This window comes from Arachis stenosperma, chromosome 6, assembly GCF_014773155.1.
Source record: "Arachis stenosperma cultivar V10309 chromosome 6, arast.V10309.gnm1.PFL2, whole genome shotgun sequence".
NCBI lineage: Eukaryota > Viridiplantae > Streptophyta > Magnoliopsida > Fabales > Fabaceae > Arachis > Arachis stenosperma.
In genome coordinates, this window is record NC_080382.1 from 15,921,564 (window position 1) to 15,934,020 (window position 12,457).

Below are 12,457 nucleotides of genomic sequence, written 5' to 3' on the forward strand. Positions count from 1 at the left end.
ACCGAGGTCTTCTTTCTTCTTGGGCTCCCTCTCCCTTTCTTTTATCGAGAGAGGGTGCCCAGATCGCCAACTCGATCTCTCAGTCTGGCATTTTCCTCCATGTTGATGTACTTTTCCGCTCTCTCCTGTACATTACTCAAAGAGGTCGGGTGCCTTTTTTATATGGATTGTGAGAAGGGTCCTTCCCTAAGTCCATTTACTAATCCCATGATAACTGCCTCTATGGGCAGATCTTGAATTTCCAAACACGCTTTGTTGAACCTTTCCATGTAATCACGCAGAGGTTCTCCGACCTCCTGTTTAACTCCCAAGAGGCTCGGTGCGTGTTTTACTTTATCCTTCTGGATGGAGAATCGCATCAGGAATTTTCTTGAGAGGTCCTCAAAACTGGTAACCGACCTTGGAGAGAGGCTATCGAACCACTTCATCGCCACTTTTGACAGGGGTCGGAAAAGCCTTGCAACGTGTTGCATCAGAAGCATCATCCAGATACATCCGACTTTTGAAATTGCTTAAATGATGCTTTAGGTCTGTGGTTCCGTCATAGAGGTTCATATCAGGGCTTTTGAAGTTTCTTGGAACCTTCGCCCTCATTATGTCCTCGTTGAACGGGTCCTCTCCTCCCAAGGGCGACCCTTCTCGGTTGCCGCGGGAGTCTCGGCTTTTAAGGGAGGATTCAAGCTTTGTGAGTTTTTCTTCCAACTCTTTTCGTCATTCTATTTCCTCCCTGAGGTTTCGCTCTGCCTCTCGTTGTCGTTCTAGTTCCTGTTCCAGTTGCTCCAGACGACCTTGGTGGCCGTGGACCAGCCCCATTAGCTCGGTTGCATGGGGTGACCCTTCCTTTCCGGACTCTCGTCCTTCCGAGGAATTTGCCTTTGGGTTTTTGAGCCCAGATGTGCCTTCTTTATGCTGGTCGCTGGTTCCTTGATGAAGGGTCAGGTCTGCGTCATTATTTCCGGTATCTGGATTTTCTTGCTCGGAATCAGACGCTGTATGTCCATCTTCTGGTGAGTTGTCCGCCATTACTGGTTGATCTCTCGTCTCCCTGGCAACGACGCCAATGTTACGTGGGGTAACCGGAGATAATGGGCTTGACTCGTTAGGTTGGCCCAATCGTTTGTGGAGAGAAACCTTCGAAGAGAATCACGCTCCTAGGCTTCCGTCCGACTTGTGAATATGAGTGAATGGGGGTGGTACCTGCAAAGACACTCCGATGCTTAAGTCAGCAAGGGTGTAAGCAGGTCTAGAGAGTATTGGGGCTTAGAGATACCTGAGGGATGTCAGTGTATTTATAGTGGTGAACCAATAATCACCATTGGAGTAGTTCCACTTTTCAGGGTGTATAACCATCCATTTATCTTAGGGAGGTTACGATATGGCTTCTGGAAGTGGGTAGAGAGATTTTAGGGGCAGTTACTCATTTGAATGAGTGTTTATCTGCCAGCCAATCTTCGTCCCCGACTTCTTTGGGATAAGTCGTGGTGAGAACCGACTTCGTCAGGAGTAGGTCGGTATAGGGCGAGGCTCAATCCTTTGGATTGAGCCTTTCGTTGGGTCCTAGACCTTATCATTGGGTCAGGATATGAACAATTCCTATACCGTTAAATCCCTGCCTAGCTTCTGTGTATATTTATAATTATTATACTTTATGAAAAGTTGCTTCAAAAATATTCCAAAGATTATCATTCTATCATTTATTATTTTGTTGGGCTATAAAAAGTACAAATAATAATATATGATATAATTGTTTAACTAACACATATTCTATACATTTATTTAATTACAACCGGACCATACAATATAACCATGGACTCGGTGTATTAACTAAGATTAATTAGCCATCCAACTTCGATAATTATTATGCTAAAAATTACAAAATAGACTAATAAATTAATTAAACGTGTATCCATAATTAAGCAACCACTATAAAAGGATCCGTCTCTGTTTCACATTTATCTGCAATCCAATAATATTGGTAATTGCATGAAAAAGCATATAGCATGGCCATATGGCACATAATTATAGAGATGGAAAAATAGATTAACATATCAAAACAATTGACCCATCTCACATCTAGTTTTATGCATAATGTCTTAAGGGTTATTTAATTTCTTTCCCACTTTGTTTCTTTCTTTTTGTTGATCTAACATCATCTTGAGCTGCTCTCTTTGCTGTTCAATCAGCATTTGCAAAGTTCGTTGCATCTAATAAGCCATAAAGCAAAATAGCCTCGTTACAATAATAACTAACAATAAAATTAGGATAGATGTATATGTGTTCAATGGCCACTTTTGATCAAGTAATTGATTAATTACCTCCAGTTGTTGATGAATACTCCTGCGGACCTCTTGTTGAAGTTGTTGTGATTCCTCAATTTGTATTTGTCTGCTAGAAAGCCAAGTAATCTATGACTTTATACATATGTATATAGTATGTTTATATGGTTGTTTGCAAAATAAAAATGCTAGGTGCACGTTCAAAATCTGGTATCAAATTAGTTATCATGTATTATATTTTTGTATAAATATATGTTGTTTAATTATTTTATGGTTGATTTTTTGTTGTGCAAGTTGTTTTCAAAGTGAAGGGACTAGTAATCAAATGGATTAGGGGCAACTAATCCGATGATCAATAAATAAAAGTATCATAGCAACACATAACTAGGTTGCTGTAACTCAGTTGATCGATCTTACATTTTGTGTTGAAGTTGATGAGTGACATCTGTTTTATCTCCTTCCTCAAATGATCTTTCTGATAGTCAAGACAGTACATAATTTACACTCATCAGAATATGAGAATTATTTGAGTATTAATTCTATAATATTACGTTTAATTCTTAAGTGTTCTCAAGAAATATGTAACAATTAGCACATTAAAATTGTTGAGTTAGTTACCATGTGAAGCTTTGTGGTGCCATATTGTAGACCTATATTTCTGCAAGATAATATAAGTATATAACTAACAGTTAGTTTAATAGCAAATGAGGTACATAACATATATAGAGCAATAAACATTTAATGAAATTACCTGCAAGTGACTTTTAATGTGTGTAATTGACAACAAATCAGATTTCATCATGTCTAATATAGCCTTAGGCTTTGCCTCTGCCATGAATTAAGCAAGGAATTAATAGTAAGAGATATATAGAAGAAGAGATTTTAGTTGGTGTATGTGTTGAGAATTGTGAACTTACTATGCGGACCACCGAGTCTATTAACAACGGTCATGAATGGCTCATGGAGATCTTTGGTCCATCTTATTCTTCTTTTAGTCGATGATGACGATGATGATGATGGACCTCTCCTATAACCACAGTTGCTAGAACCACTCACATAGTCTTGCTTTTCTGTCTTTGACCGCAATCATGTAGTTTCAGAGCCAAATTGGGAGGTGAATAATAACAACATATTATCATGTTTATGCCCAACAGCTTAACTACTCTCAAATTATTTCTTAATAATTTGTTACCTGAGCCAATTAGTCATGTATAATAGTAGTAAGCTAAATAGTTAAAAAGTGCTAACAGTGGACAAATTCTGTTAAGTGTGTGATTAGTGAATTAATTTGTTAGAATACTGACTAGATAATTAGTTGTGCAATCTGCCAACTAACTATAACTTAAATGGCATAATTTTTTCATACTCATCTAAGAGACTAGGGATTTGAGTCTCCCTATGTTTATTCTAACAAACAAATTTACTAATCAGACACTAACAGAATTTATTCACATCAGCACTTTCTAACTAACTAATATTTAATTCAAGAAATGATTATGTAACTTATTCAAGTCATTAATTTCTACTAATGAAGGAAAGAAGAAAAGGAGGTAAATTTATAAGAAGTAATAAGAACCTGATTTGTTTGAAAGGAAATCTGAAGAGGCTTCTCATGATGATCTGTAGCATCATATTCATGATCATCACCAATGAGTAGTTTACTATGAAGATGATGTTGTTGTGGATAGTGTTGATGGAAGAATAGCACATCATTAGCAGCAAGATCAGAGTATGAAGAAGGAATAGTGTTGCATCTTTCATAAGAGGAATAGCTATCTGCACTACTACTGCTAATACTAGAAGACTCAACTGCATCAACAACTGTTCCTGTTGTTAATGGAAGCTCAAAGTTCCAAGCAGAAGCAGGAACCTCATCATAATAGGGCTCATAACTACTCTGATCTTGTTCCCAGCACTCACCATATTGGTACATGCTTCTTTCTTTCTCTCTCTTTTGCAAATGCTATAGCACTTGGTTTATGTGTCTTCTTCATCTCTTCATTTATATCCCCAAACAAAACCTTGTTAATAAAAAAAGTAATTTATATCTCTATGTTTCTCTACTTTATTTATAATGTATGAGGACATAGCTTTGTCCAAGTGCATAGAGAATTTCCGAATGTACAAGGACAATTTTCTTGTCTCAATTCAAACATAGCTTGTGGTTAGCTTCATAGAGATTCCAATAGTCACCTACATCATATATATACTATAGTCTTAGTTTATTTTATAAGAGATTCACATATACCACTTGCAATTGTTTAATCAATTTTGTGACATTGTGACTCAGCACAAACAATGCATTGAGTTAAGAGCCTCCTATTTAAAACAACAAGGAGAAAACAAGAAGATTAAACTGCATAATAACGTAGTATATGTTGACATGGGAACAAGATTCCTGAGCAATTTAGGTCATGTTTAATGTTTCCTGTTCTTGTTAATTAGTTGTTAAGATAAAGATTCTGTATTAATTAAATAGGAATAGGAATATATATGTATTTATATCGACATGCAAAAGTGGAATCATGTCCAATAATTAGCTTAATTAGTAGGTTATTTTAATAAGAAATGCTATTTATACACTAAAATCAGTCACTAAAATTAGTTATCAATATATTTGTGTATAAATACATGTATAATTTAATTTATTTTTAATGTATATTTATATTTCAACATGTATTTTATACTAGTGGCTGATTTTGGTAACTGATTTTGGTGTACACATAACATAATCCTTCAAGAAATAATAATTAACTTTTCAATGAATTAAAATAGGGTTATTCTATGTATACACCAAAATCAGCTACTAAAATCAGCCACTAGTATAAAATACATGCTGAAATACAAATACATATTGAAAATAAATTAAACTACACATATATTTATACACAAATATATTGATAACTAATTTTAATGACTGATTTTGATATCCAAATAGCATTTCTCTTTTTTCAAATACTTTTTATTGGTTATAAAATACCAATCAAAGTATCATTATTAAATTGATGTGGAACCAACGAATGGTGTACATTTGAAAATATAAAAGAAGAATCTAAAAAGAACATATTTAATCATTTTAATGTTTGTATCATTAAATTACTTATTCCAAAAATATTGATCATTACAAAAGATAGTAATTTACAAATAAAAGAAACTGATAAAGTCATTTTTGTATATTGGCTAGGAGAATTTTCCTTTGTTACAAAAATCTCAAACTCAAGATCGAATTTCTTTCAATTCCCAACGTACATCTTGAAAGCTTATTTCTTATTTTAACCTGGTTCACTTAGCAGTGAAGTCATATTCGAAAACCTTCACCCAACGAACAAATCAAAAGAAGGAATAAAAGAGTAAAAGACAGTCTCATACTAGAATTAGATCACTTTGTAACTTTATATATGGTAATGCTGGAGAAACAAAAAAAAATCGTGAGAACTTATATTTAATTTTTATTAATTGTTACAATAATTAATAAATGTTAAATAAGATAAGTTCTGATTATTTTTAACTAATTTAGTTTAGTTACCAAATATTTCTGTTTGATATATTATTTCACACAAAATTAAAATTCTCAATAAACATCAGGCATCACCACTACACCAGCCAAAACCTTTATGTTATTTGAAGAATAAACTATAAAAGAATAACTCTAAAAAATTTAATTGCTGAGTAATGTTAGAAAGACAAAAAAAAAAGTAATCAAAATTTGTCTCAACATTACAATAATTAATAAAAATTAAATAAAATAAGTTTTGACTGTTTTTGACTATTTTCTTTTATTATCAAGCAATTCTGATATATTAGTGACAAAATGATATTTAGTGATTTTTCAACAAATAAATAAAAATCTTGGTTTAGATTCAAATTTTGTTTTATTTTTTCATACACTTTTTAAATAGTTATTCAAATTTAATTCCTATTAAGTGCACATATCATTTGTCAAATAGAAATTTTTTTTGTTATTTATAAAAATAAATATTTTTTATTATTTTTGTAATTTTAAAATCTTTAAAATATTTTTGTCGATCGATATTTAAATTTTTCGAAGATATTTTTGTTGGTTTACTCATATTTGTAATACATGGACACATTCATCCGGCAAAGCTAAAAGGGGGAAAAAATATCAAAAGAATATTGATCAGAATTGACTAATTGAGCATTAAAATTTAAAAAAACTTTTTTATAATAACATATGGTTAGGATGTCAATATCATATTATTGATCTCCATCATATACAAACTGCGCTACTGTCTACTTGGGGGCACCAACGGGATAAGATTCATGCAAAAATTAATAAATATCTAAAATAATAATAATCATAAGAAAAATGGTGAAGAAAGAGAGCGATACAATCTCTTTCATGAATTTGGCACTTTAGGAAAGCCAAACTATAATCATCATGAAACAACAGAAACATGTGGTTTAATTCATTATAATATCCTGAACTGTATTTCGTATCGGACTTGCTAATTTGCTATGCCCAAAGTCATTGCAATTAATCTCTAAATAAATTTACAAATGTCAAACAAACAAAAAAAGTAAATTATTACAATTTAATTAGCACCATAATACAAGCGAACTAATGATTGCATGTAGCATATATATCATCCATGCTAAATGTAATAAAAAGTCAATCCTGAAATCAATCATTTATACTAAATAAACTCTGAAATACAAAATATATATTAAAAAATAATAAAATAATATATATTTATATATAAATATATAACGATTGATTTTATAATTAATTTTTAATAAAAATATTATTTATACACTAAAATCAATTATTAATATATTTATATATAAATATACGTGTGATTTAATTTATTTTTAATATATATTTTTATTTTAATATATATTTTATATTAATAATTAACTTATAATATATATCAATTAGGAAGAGTTTCTGGTATGCCATTCACTTTATTGGAATTTCAAACTTTCAAGTACGGACCAGTAGCAGGTTGAAATTTTGTTTTCTGTACCGGGCTAAATTACTAAAATGTACGTCCTATGGGTGTTAAAAAGACAAAAATAGGCAGCCTATAGTATATATATATTTTTTGGTGCATTTGTTATCGGCTTATTGCTATACACCCAAAATAATAATAATAATAATAATAACAACTTTTTTTCAATTTTTCCCTAAAACTTCAACTGTCCCAATCTATTCGTTGCGGTATGTTCAACACTAGTAGAAGATTTAAAGTAATTAAGAAAGCCAAAATTATTTATTTATTTTAAATATTAGAATTTTAATTTTGTTTTTAGAGAAAATATTCTTAAGTATTTAAAAATGTGTAATTTTATAATTTTTAAATGATATGAATATTAATTAATTTATAAATATGTTTTAAGATAAATAAAATCAATATTAGTATTGGTCTGAATTGGTTTATTTGAGTAAAAACAGTATATGTTATAAAAAATAAAATACTTTTATTAAATTTTAAATATATTTGGATATATCTTAAAAAAATATTTTTATTAAAAAATAAATTATTTGATTTTTCAAAAGCCAACCATACTTTGCTTTTAAAAAAATAGAAGCAAAAGACATTTTTAATATTTTTATTTTTTTAAAGTCTATTCAAATATAAAATAGTTTTATTTATTAAAAAATAAAAAATAAATATTTTTTAAAAAATCAATTCAAACTGACTCTTAATGTGTTTAATATAAAAATAAAATATTTACAAATTATGTATATTTCCTAAAACTTAATGCTTTAATTATATCTTTAAATTATATATCTTAATTTTCTAAATAAATAACTATGTAATATTATAAATATGTATAGATAGATGTATATCTTAATTCATGTGTTTAGATTACTTTTTAATTTTTTACATATAGTGTACAAAAGAATTTTACACAATCATCTAAATGTATGAATTTAATTGGATGATCATATAAAATTATATTATCAATATATTAAAATAATTTATTAGGGGTATAAATAGAGTAGGATATACTATACCATAAATCCACACGATTTAATTTTTTAATTATTATTCTAATACGTTATAATGACCCCAACAGAATACATAAGTTATATAACTAATTATTTACCTATTCTGCAGAAAATAATAAATTGAGAATAATATAGTAAATTTGTTTTTAAAATTTTTTGATCGAAAAATTTAATTTTCAACAAATTTTAATTATTAAATCAGTTACTAAATTTATTGCATAAATTAATTTTCATCTTAAATTCTGTAACAAATAGACAAATTAACTTTCATTATTATTTAGAAAAATGTTACAAAATTATCAAAATTTATTATTTTTTATCATTATTTAGCTATTGGCTCAATTATTTTAGTTTAATCTTTTTAATCTAATAATCTAAAAACATATTTTACTTTTAGATATTAATGACTAAATGATGACAAAAAATATTAAATTCTGATAGCCTTTTAGTATTTTTTTATTAAATAATAAAAATTTGAATATATATATATATATAGAATAAATAATTTAATATAAAAATTAATTTCTTTTAACAAAATAAAAGTTTAAACAGTGATTTGATAATTAAAATTATTAGAAAACTAAAATAATGTTTCATAAAAATTTTCTTAAATATCGATCCAGTCATAAATTAATTAACACTAATTTACTATGATTAAGATTAGTAATTTTGTTCAATCTAAGGTAGGGTATGCCTAAAATAAGCACAACACTTATATATTTATTAGATGTGCCATATTTATATAGACCATTAGATTTTATTAGATGAAAATCAAAGGCTAATATAAAAAGAAGAGTATTGATGGACTCTAATAAATACAGAATATCTTAGTATATAAAGAAATACTTTAAATGGCGATACTTTAATACACAATACTTTAAATAGCAACTAAATCTTTTATTCTTAAATAATTAAATATAAAATATATAAATAGAAAATACATGAATATTTTTTATTCGTTAAGATTAATTATTATATAATTTTTTTATAATATTAAAAAAATTATATTAAAATAATATTTTAAACTGTAACATAAAAATATAAAATAATTAAAATTTGAGTAAAGTATTGTTTTTGTCCCTAACGTTTGGGGTAAGTCCCAAAGTTGTCCCTAACATTTCAATCGTCCTATTTAAGTCCCTAACGTTTCAAAATTGACTTAATGTTGGCCTGCTGTTAGGGATCCATTAACAGAATTGATGGCGGAACAAAATTGAGACGATTTTGAAACGTTGGGGACTTAAATAGGACGAAAACGTTAGGGACAAAAACGATATATAAAAATAAATTTTAATTTAATTTTATCTTTCAATAATATTAATTTTTTACTGTATATAGTATTCAATTATTTTATAATTACATCTAAATAAATTACATTTAATCACATTACTTTCATTTTAAATCATTTTTTTATAATTTTAAAGAATTTTGATACATTAAAGACAAAAGGTATAATTTATATTTTATTATATATATATATATATATTATTTTTTTCTTTTCTGCAAGTTTATATACTAGTCATTCTACAAACATTTCATGATAACTAAAAATCTTTAAGAGTAAAAATTATAAAAAAAATTAATTTATTTAAAATGAAAGTAATATGATTAAGTATAATTTACTTAGATGTGATTAAAAAATAATTGAATACTATGTATAATAAAAAATTGATATTATTAAAGGATAAAATTAAAATTTATTTCTATGTATCGTTTTTGTCCCCAACGTTTTCGTCATATTTAAGTCCCTATCGTTTCAAAAATGTCTCAATTTTGTCCCGCTGTCAATTCTGTTAACGGATCCCTAACGGCAGGACAACATTGAGTCAGTTTTAAAACGTTAGGAACTTAAATAGGACGATTGAAACGTTAGGGACAAAAACGATACTTTACTCTTAAAAATTTATTTTTATATTACTTGACAAATAATTAGATTGTTATATTCAAAATTTATTAACTAATTACTTTTGTTAAAAATATTATTATATAATTGTTCATACCCTAACCCAATATCCAAGCCCAGACCTAAACACCTTAAGAAGGCCCCATCAGTAAGGTTGGCCTTCCCCTGCAACTGACATCCGCATAGGAGGTTGGTTCCAACGCTAGGAAGTCGGTAAAGAGTGTTAACTGGCAGATAACACTCATTCAAATAAGTAACTGCCTCTAAAATCTTTCAACCCACTCCCCAAGTCAAATCTCAACCTCCCTAAGATAAAGGGACGGTTATCCTCCTTAAAAGGTGGAACCATCCCAACGGTAGCTATGGGTTTACCATTATAAGTACACTGACAATCCTCAGGTAATTAGAAGTCCCATACTCTTAAACTTGCTTAGACCCTTGCTAACTTAGGTATCGGAGTGTCTTTCCAGGTACCACCCCCGTTCCCTTGCACATACATAAGTCGGATGAGGACTCTTGACCGGGAGTCGGATCAAAAACCTCCTCATTCACCCGATTGGGCCAACCTTGTGAGTCTAGCCCATCAATCTCCGGTTACCCAACGTAGCAATAATATATTTTTTTATCAAAATATTTTAAAAAATAATTTATTTAAAATATTATATATAAGTATATAACACATAGAGATATTAACTTTTTTATTTTTTTTAAATTAAAAAAAGCATAATAAGTATTAAAATTATATACAAGTCGAGCTATTGCAGAAATATAATTACATAAATGCAACGTGAACCACCCTAATCACATCTCTATGTAAATTAAATGAGTCAGACTAGATTTAGATTTTTATATAAATCAAAACAGTCTGGTTCGATTTATACATATTTGCATGTTATCCTAGTAAATCTAATCAGGTTGTTTCGATTTATGCATGCGTGCATGCTATCCTAGTAAATCTAAACATAGTGATTAGATTTACACATGCATAAATCAAAACAGGGTGATTAGATTTATATAGAGAGCTAAATCTAGTCTAGGTCATTCGATTTACTTAGAGAAGTGATTTGGGAGATTCATATAACATTTTTTAATAACCATATTTTTTTATTCATTTGATAATTTAAATAATTATCAATAACTTTATACTATTTCACATACGGTTTCTACCTTCTTCGATTCTCCATATTTATAGTTGCACTAAATTTTCGTATCTTTTTTTTTTTGTTTTAGTTCAGTTTAAAATTTTAAACATTATTTTAGATTAGTAACATACACGAACAAAAAATTATTAATTTCTAAAAAAATCGATGTAATTTAAAATTGTTCATTTGAAATTATTAACACATTATTTTTATAAAAATCAACACATTTAAATTAGTATTCAAGCAAAAAAAATTAGTATTAAAAAAGAATAAAAAATTAAAAATTTTAATAAATTTTATTTGAACATATATAATTAAAAATTTAAATGTGTTGGTTTATATAAATATAATGAGTTGGTGGTTTTAAATGGACAATTTTAATTCACTAATTTTACGTCAATTTATATATTTTTCTAAAAATTAGTAATTTTTTACGTGTACACTAATAATTTAAAATTGATGTTTATCTTTATTGTAATTTGAAACCATTTATTTTGAATTGTTCAGTACAAATAAACATGAAAAAGTTATTAATGGGATCAAATATTATTTTCTCCAAGAGAACCTTATTTAGTTTATTTAATGGGATAAAATATTATTTTGGTTCTCAATGTTTTGGCCAAATTCTAATTTGGTCCTTAACGTTTCAAACGTCATAATTCAATAAAAAAAATTTAAATCTCCTATTTCAATCCCAAAAAATATTTAAGCATGTTTAATGTTGTCCTACCATTAAATTTGACACAAGCAATTCGCATATTGAATAGCCAATAACATTCGATTTCAGTATATAAGTAATATCGATCCACCAACGGTCACTAATATAAAAATTTTTTCTTTTAATTTTGAAGCGTTCATAATTGATTATTAAGATTTAAATTTTGTACCAAAAAAATGAGAAAAATGTTATAAAAAGATTTTGACTATATATATTTTTTTAATATATAGAAGAAGATATGACTTAATTAGTAATATTATTAACGTCTGTATCAGTCATTTTATTAACTATTAGTGTTAAATTTAATAGTAAGACTATATTAAATCTGTTTAAAATTTTTTGGAATGAAAATAGTATTTAAAATGTTAAAGACTAAATTAAAATTTGTTCCAAATATAAAAAACCAAAAATACTACTTTATAAAGAAAAGAGAGTGTGGCACGT

The 12,457-nt window shown here is 28.0% G+C and overlaps 1 protein-coding gene across 2 annotated transcripts; it reads right to left on the reverse strand.

Moving 5' to 3' along the window:
• Positions 1–1,890: 1,890 nt before the first annotated feature.
• On the reverse strand, positions 1,891–4,361 carry LOC130935910 (myb family transcription factor PHL5-like). Of its 2 annotated transcripts, none has more exons than XM_057865830.1 (7): positions 3,853–4,361; positions 3,194–3,350; positions 3,028–3,104; positions 2,895–2,934; positions 2,694–2,751; positions 2,316–2,388; positions 1,891–2,204 (listed from the first exon to the last, which is right to left on the reverse strand). In XM_057865830.1, exons 1-7 carry the CDS (start codon positions 4,207–4,209, stop codon positions 2,094–2,096), a joined length of 873 nt encoding a protein of 290 aa, XP_057721813.1. In that variant the 5' UTR covers positions 4,210–4,361; the 3' UTR covers positions 1,891–2,093. The 2 variants fall into 2 exon arrangements, with proteins under 2 accessions (XP_057721813.1, XP_057721814.1); XM_057865831.1 differs by having other exon boundaries at positions 2,316–2,385; positions 3,853–4,348.
• Positions 4,362–12,457: the final 8,096 nt, after the last annotated feature.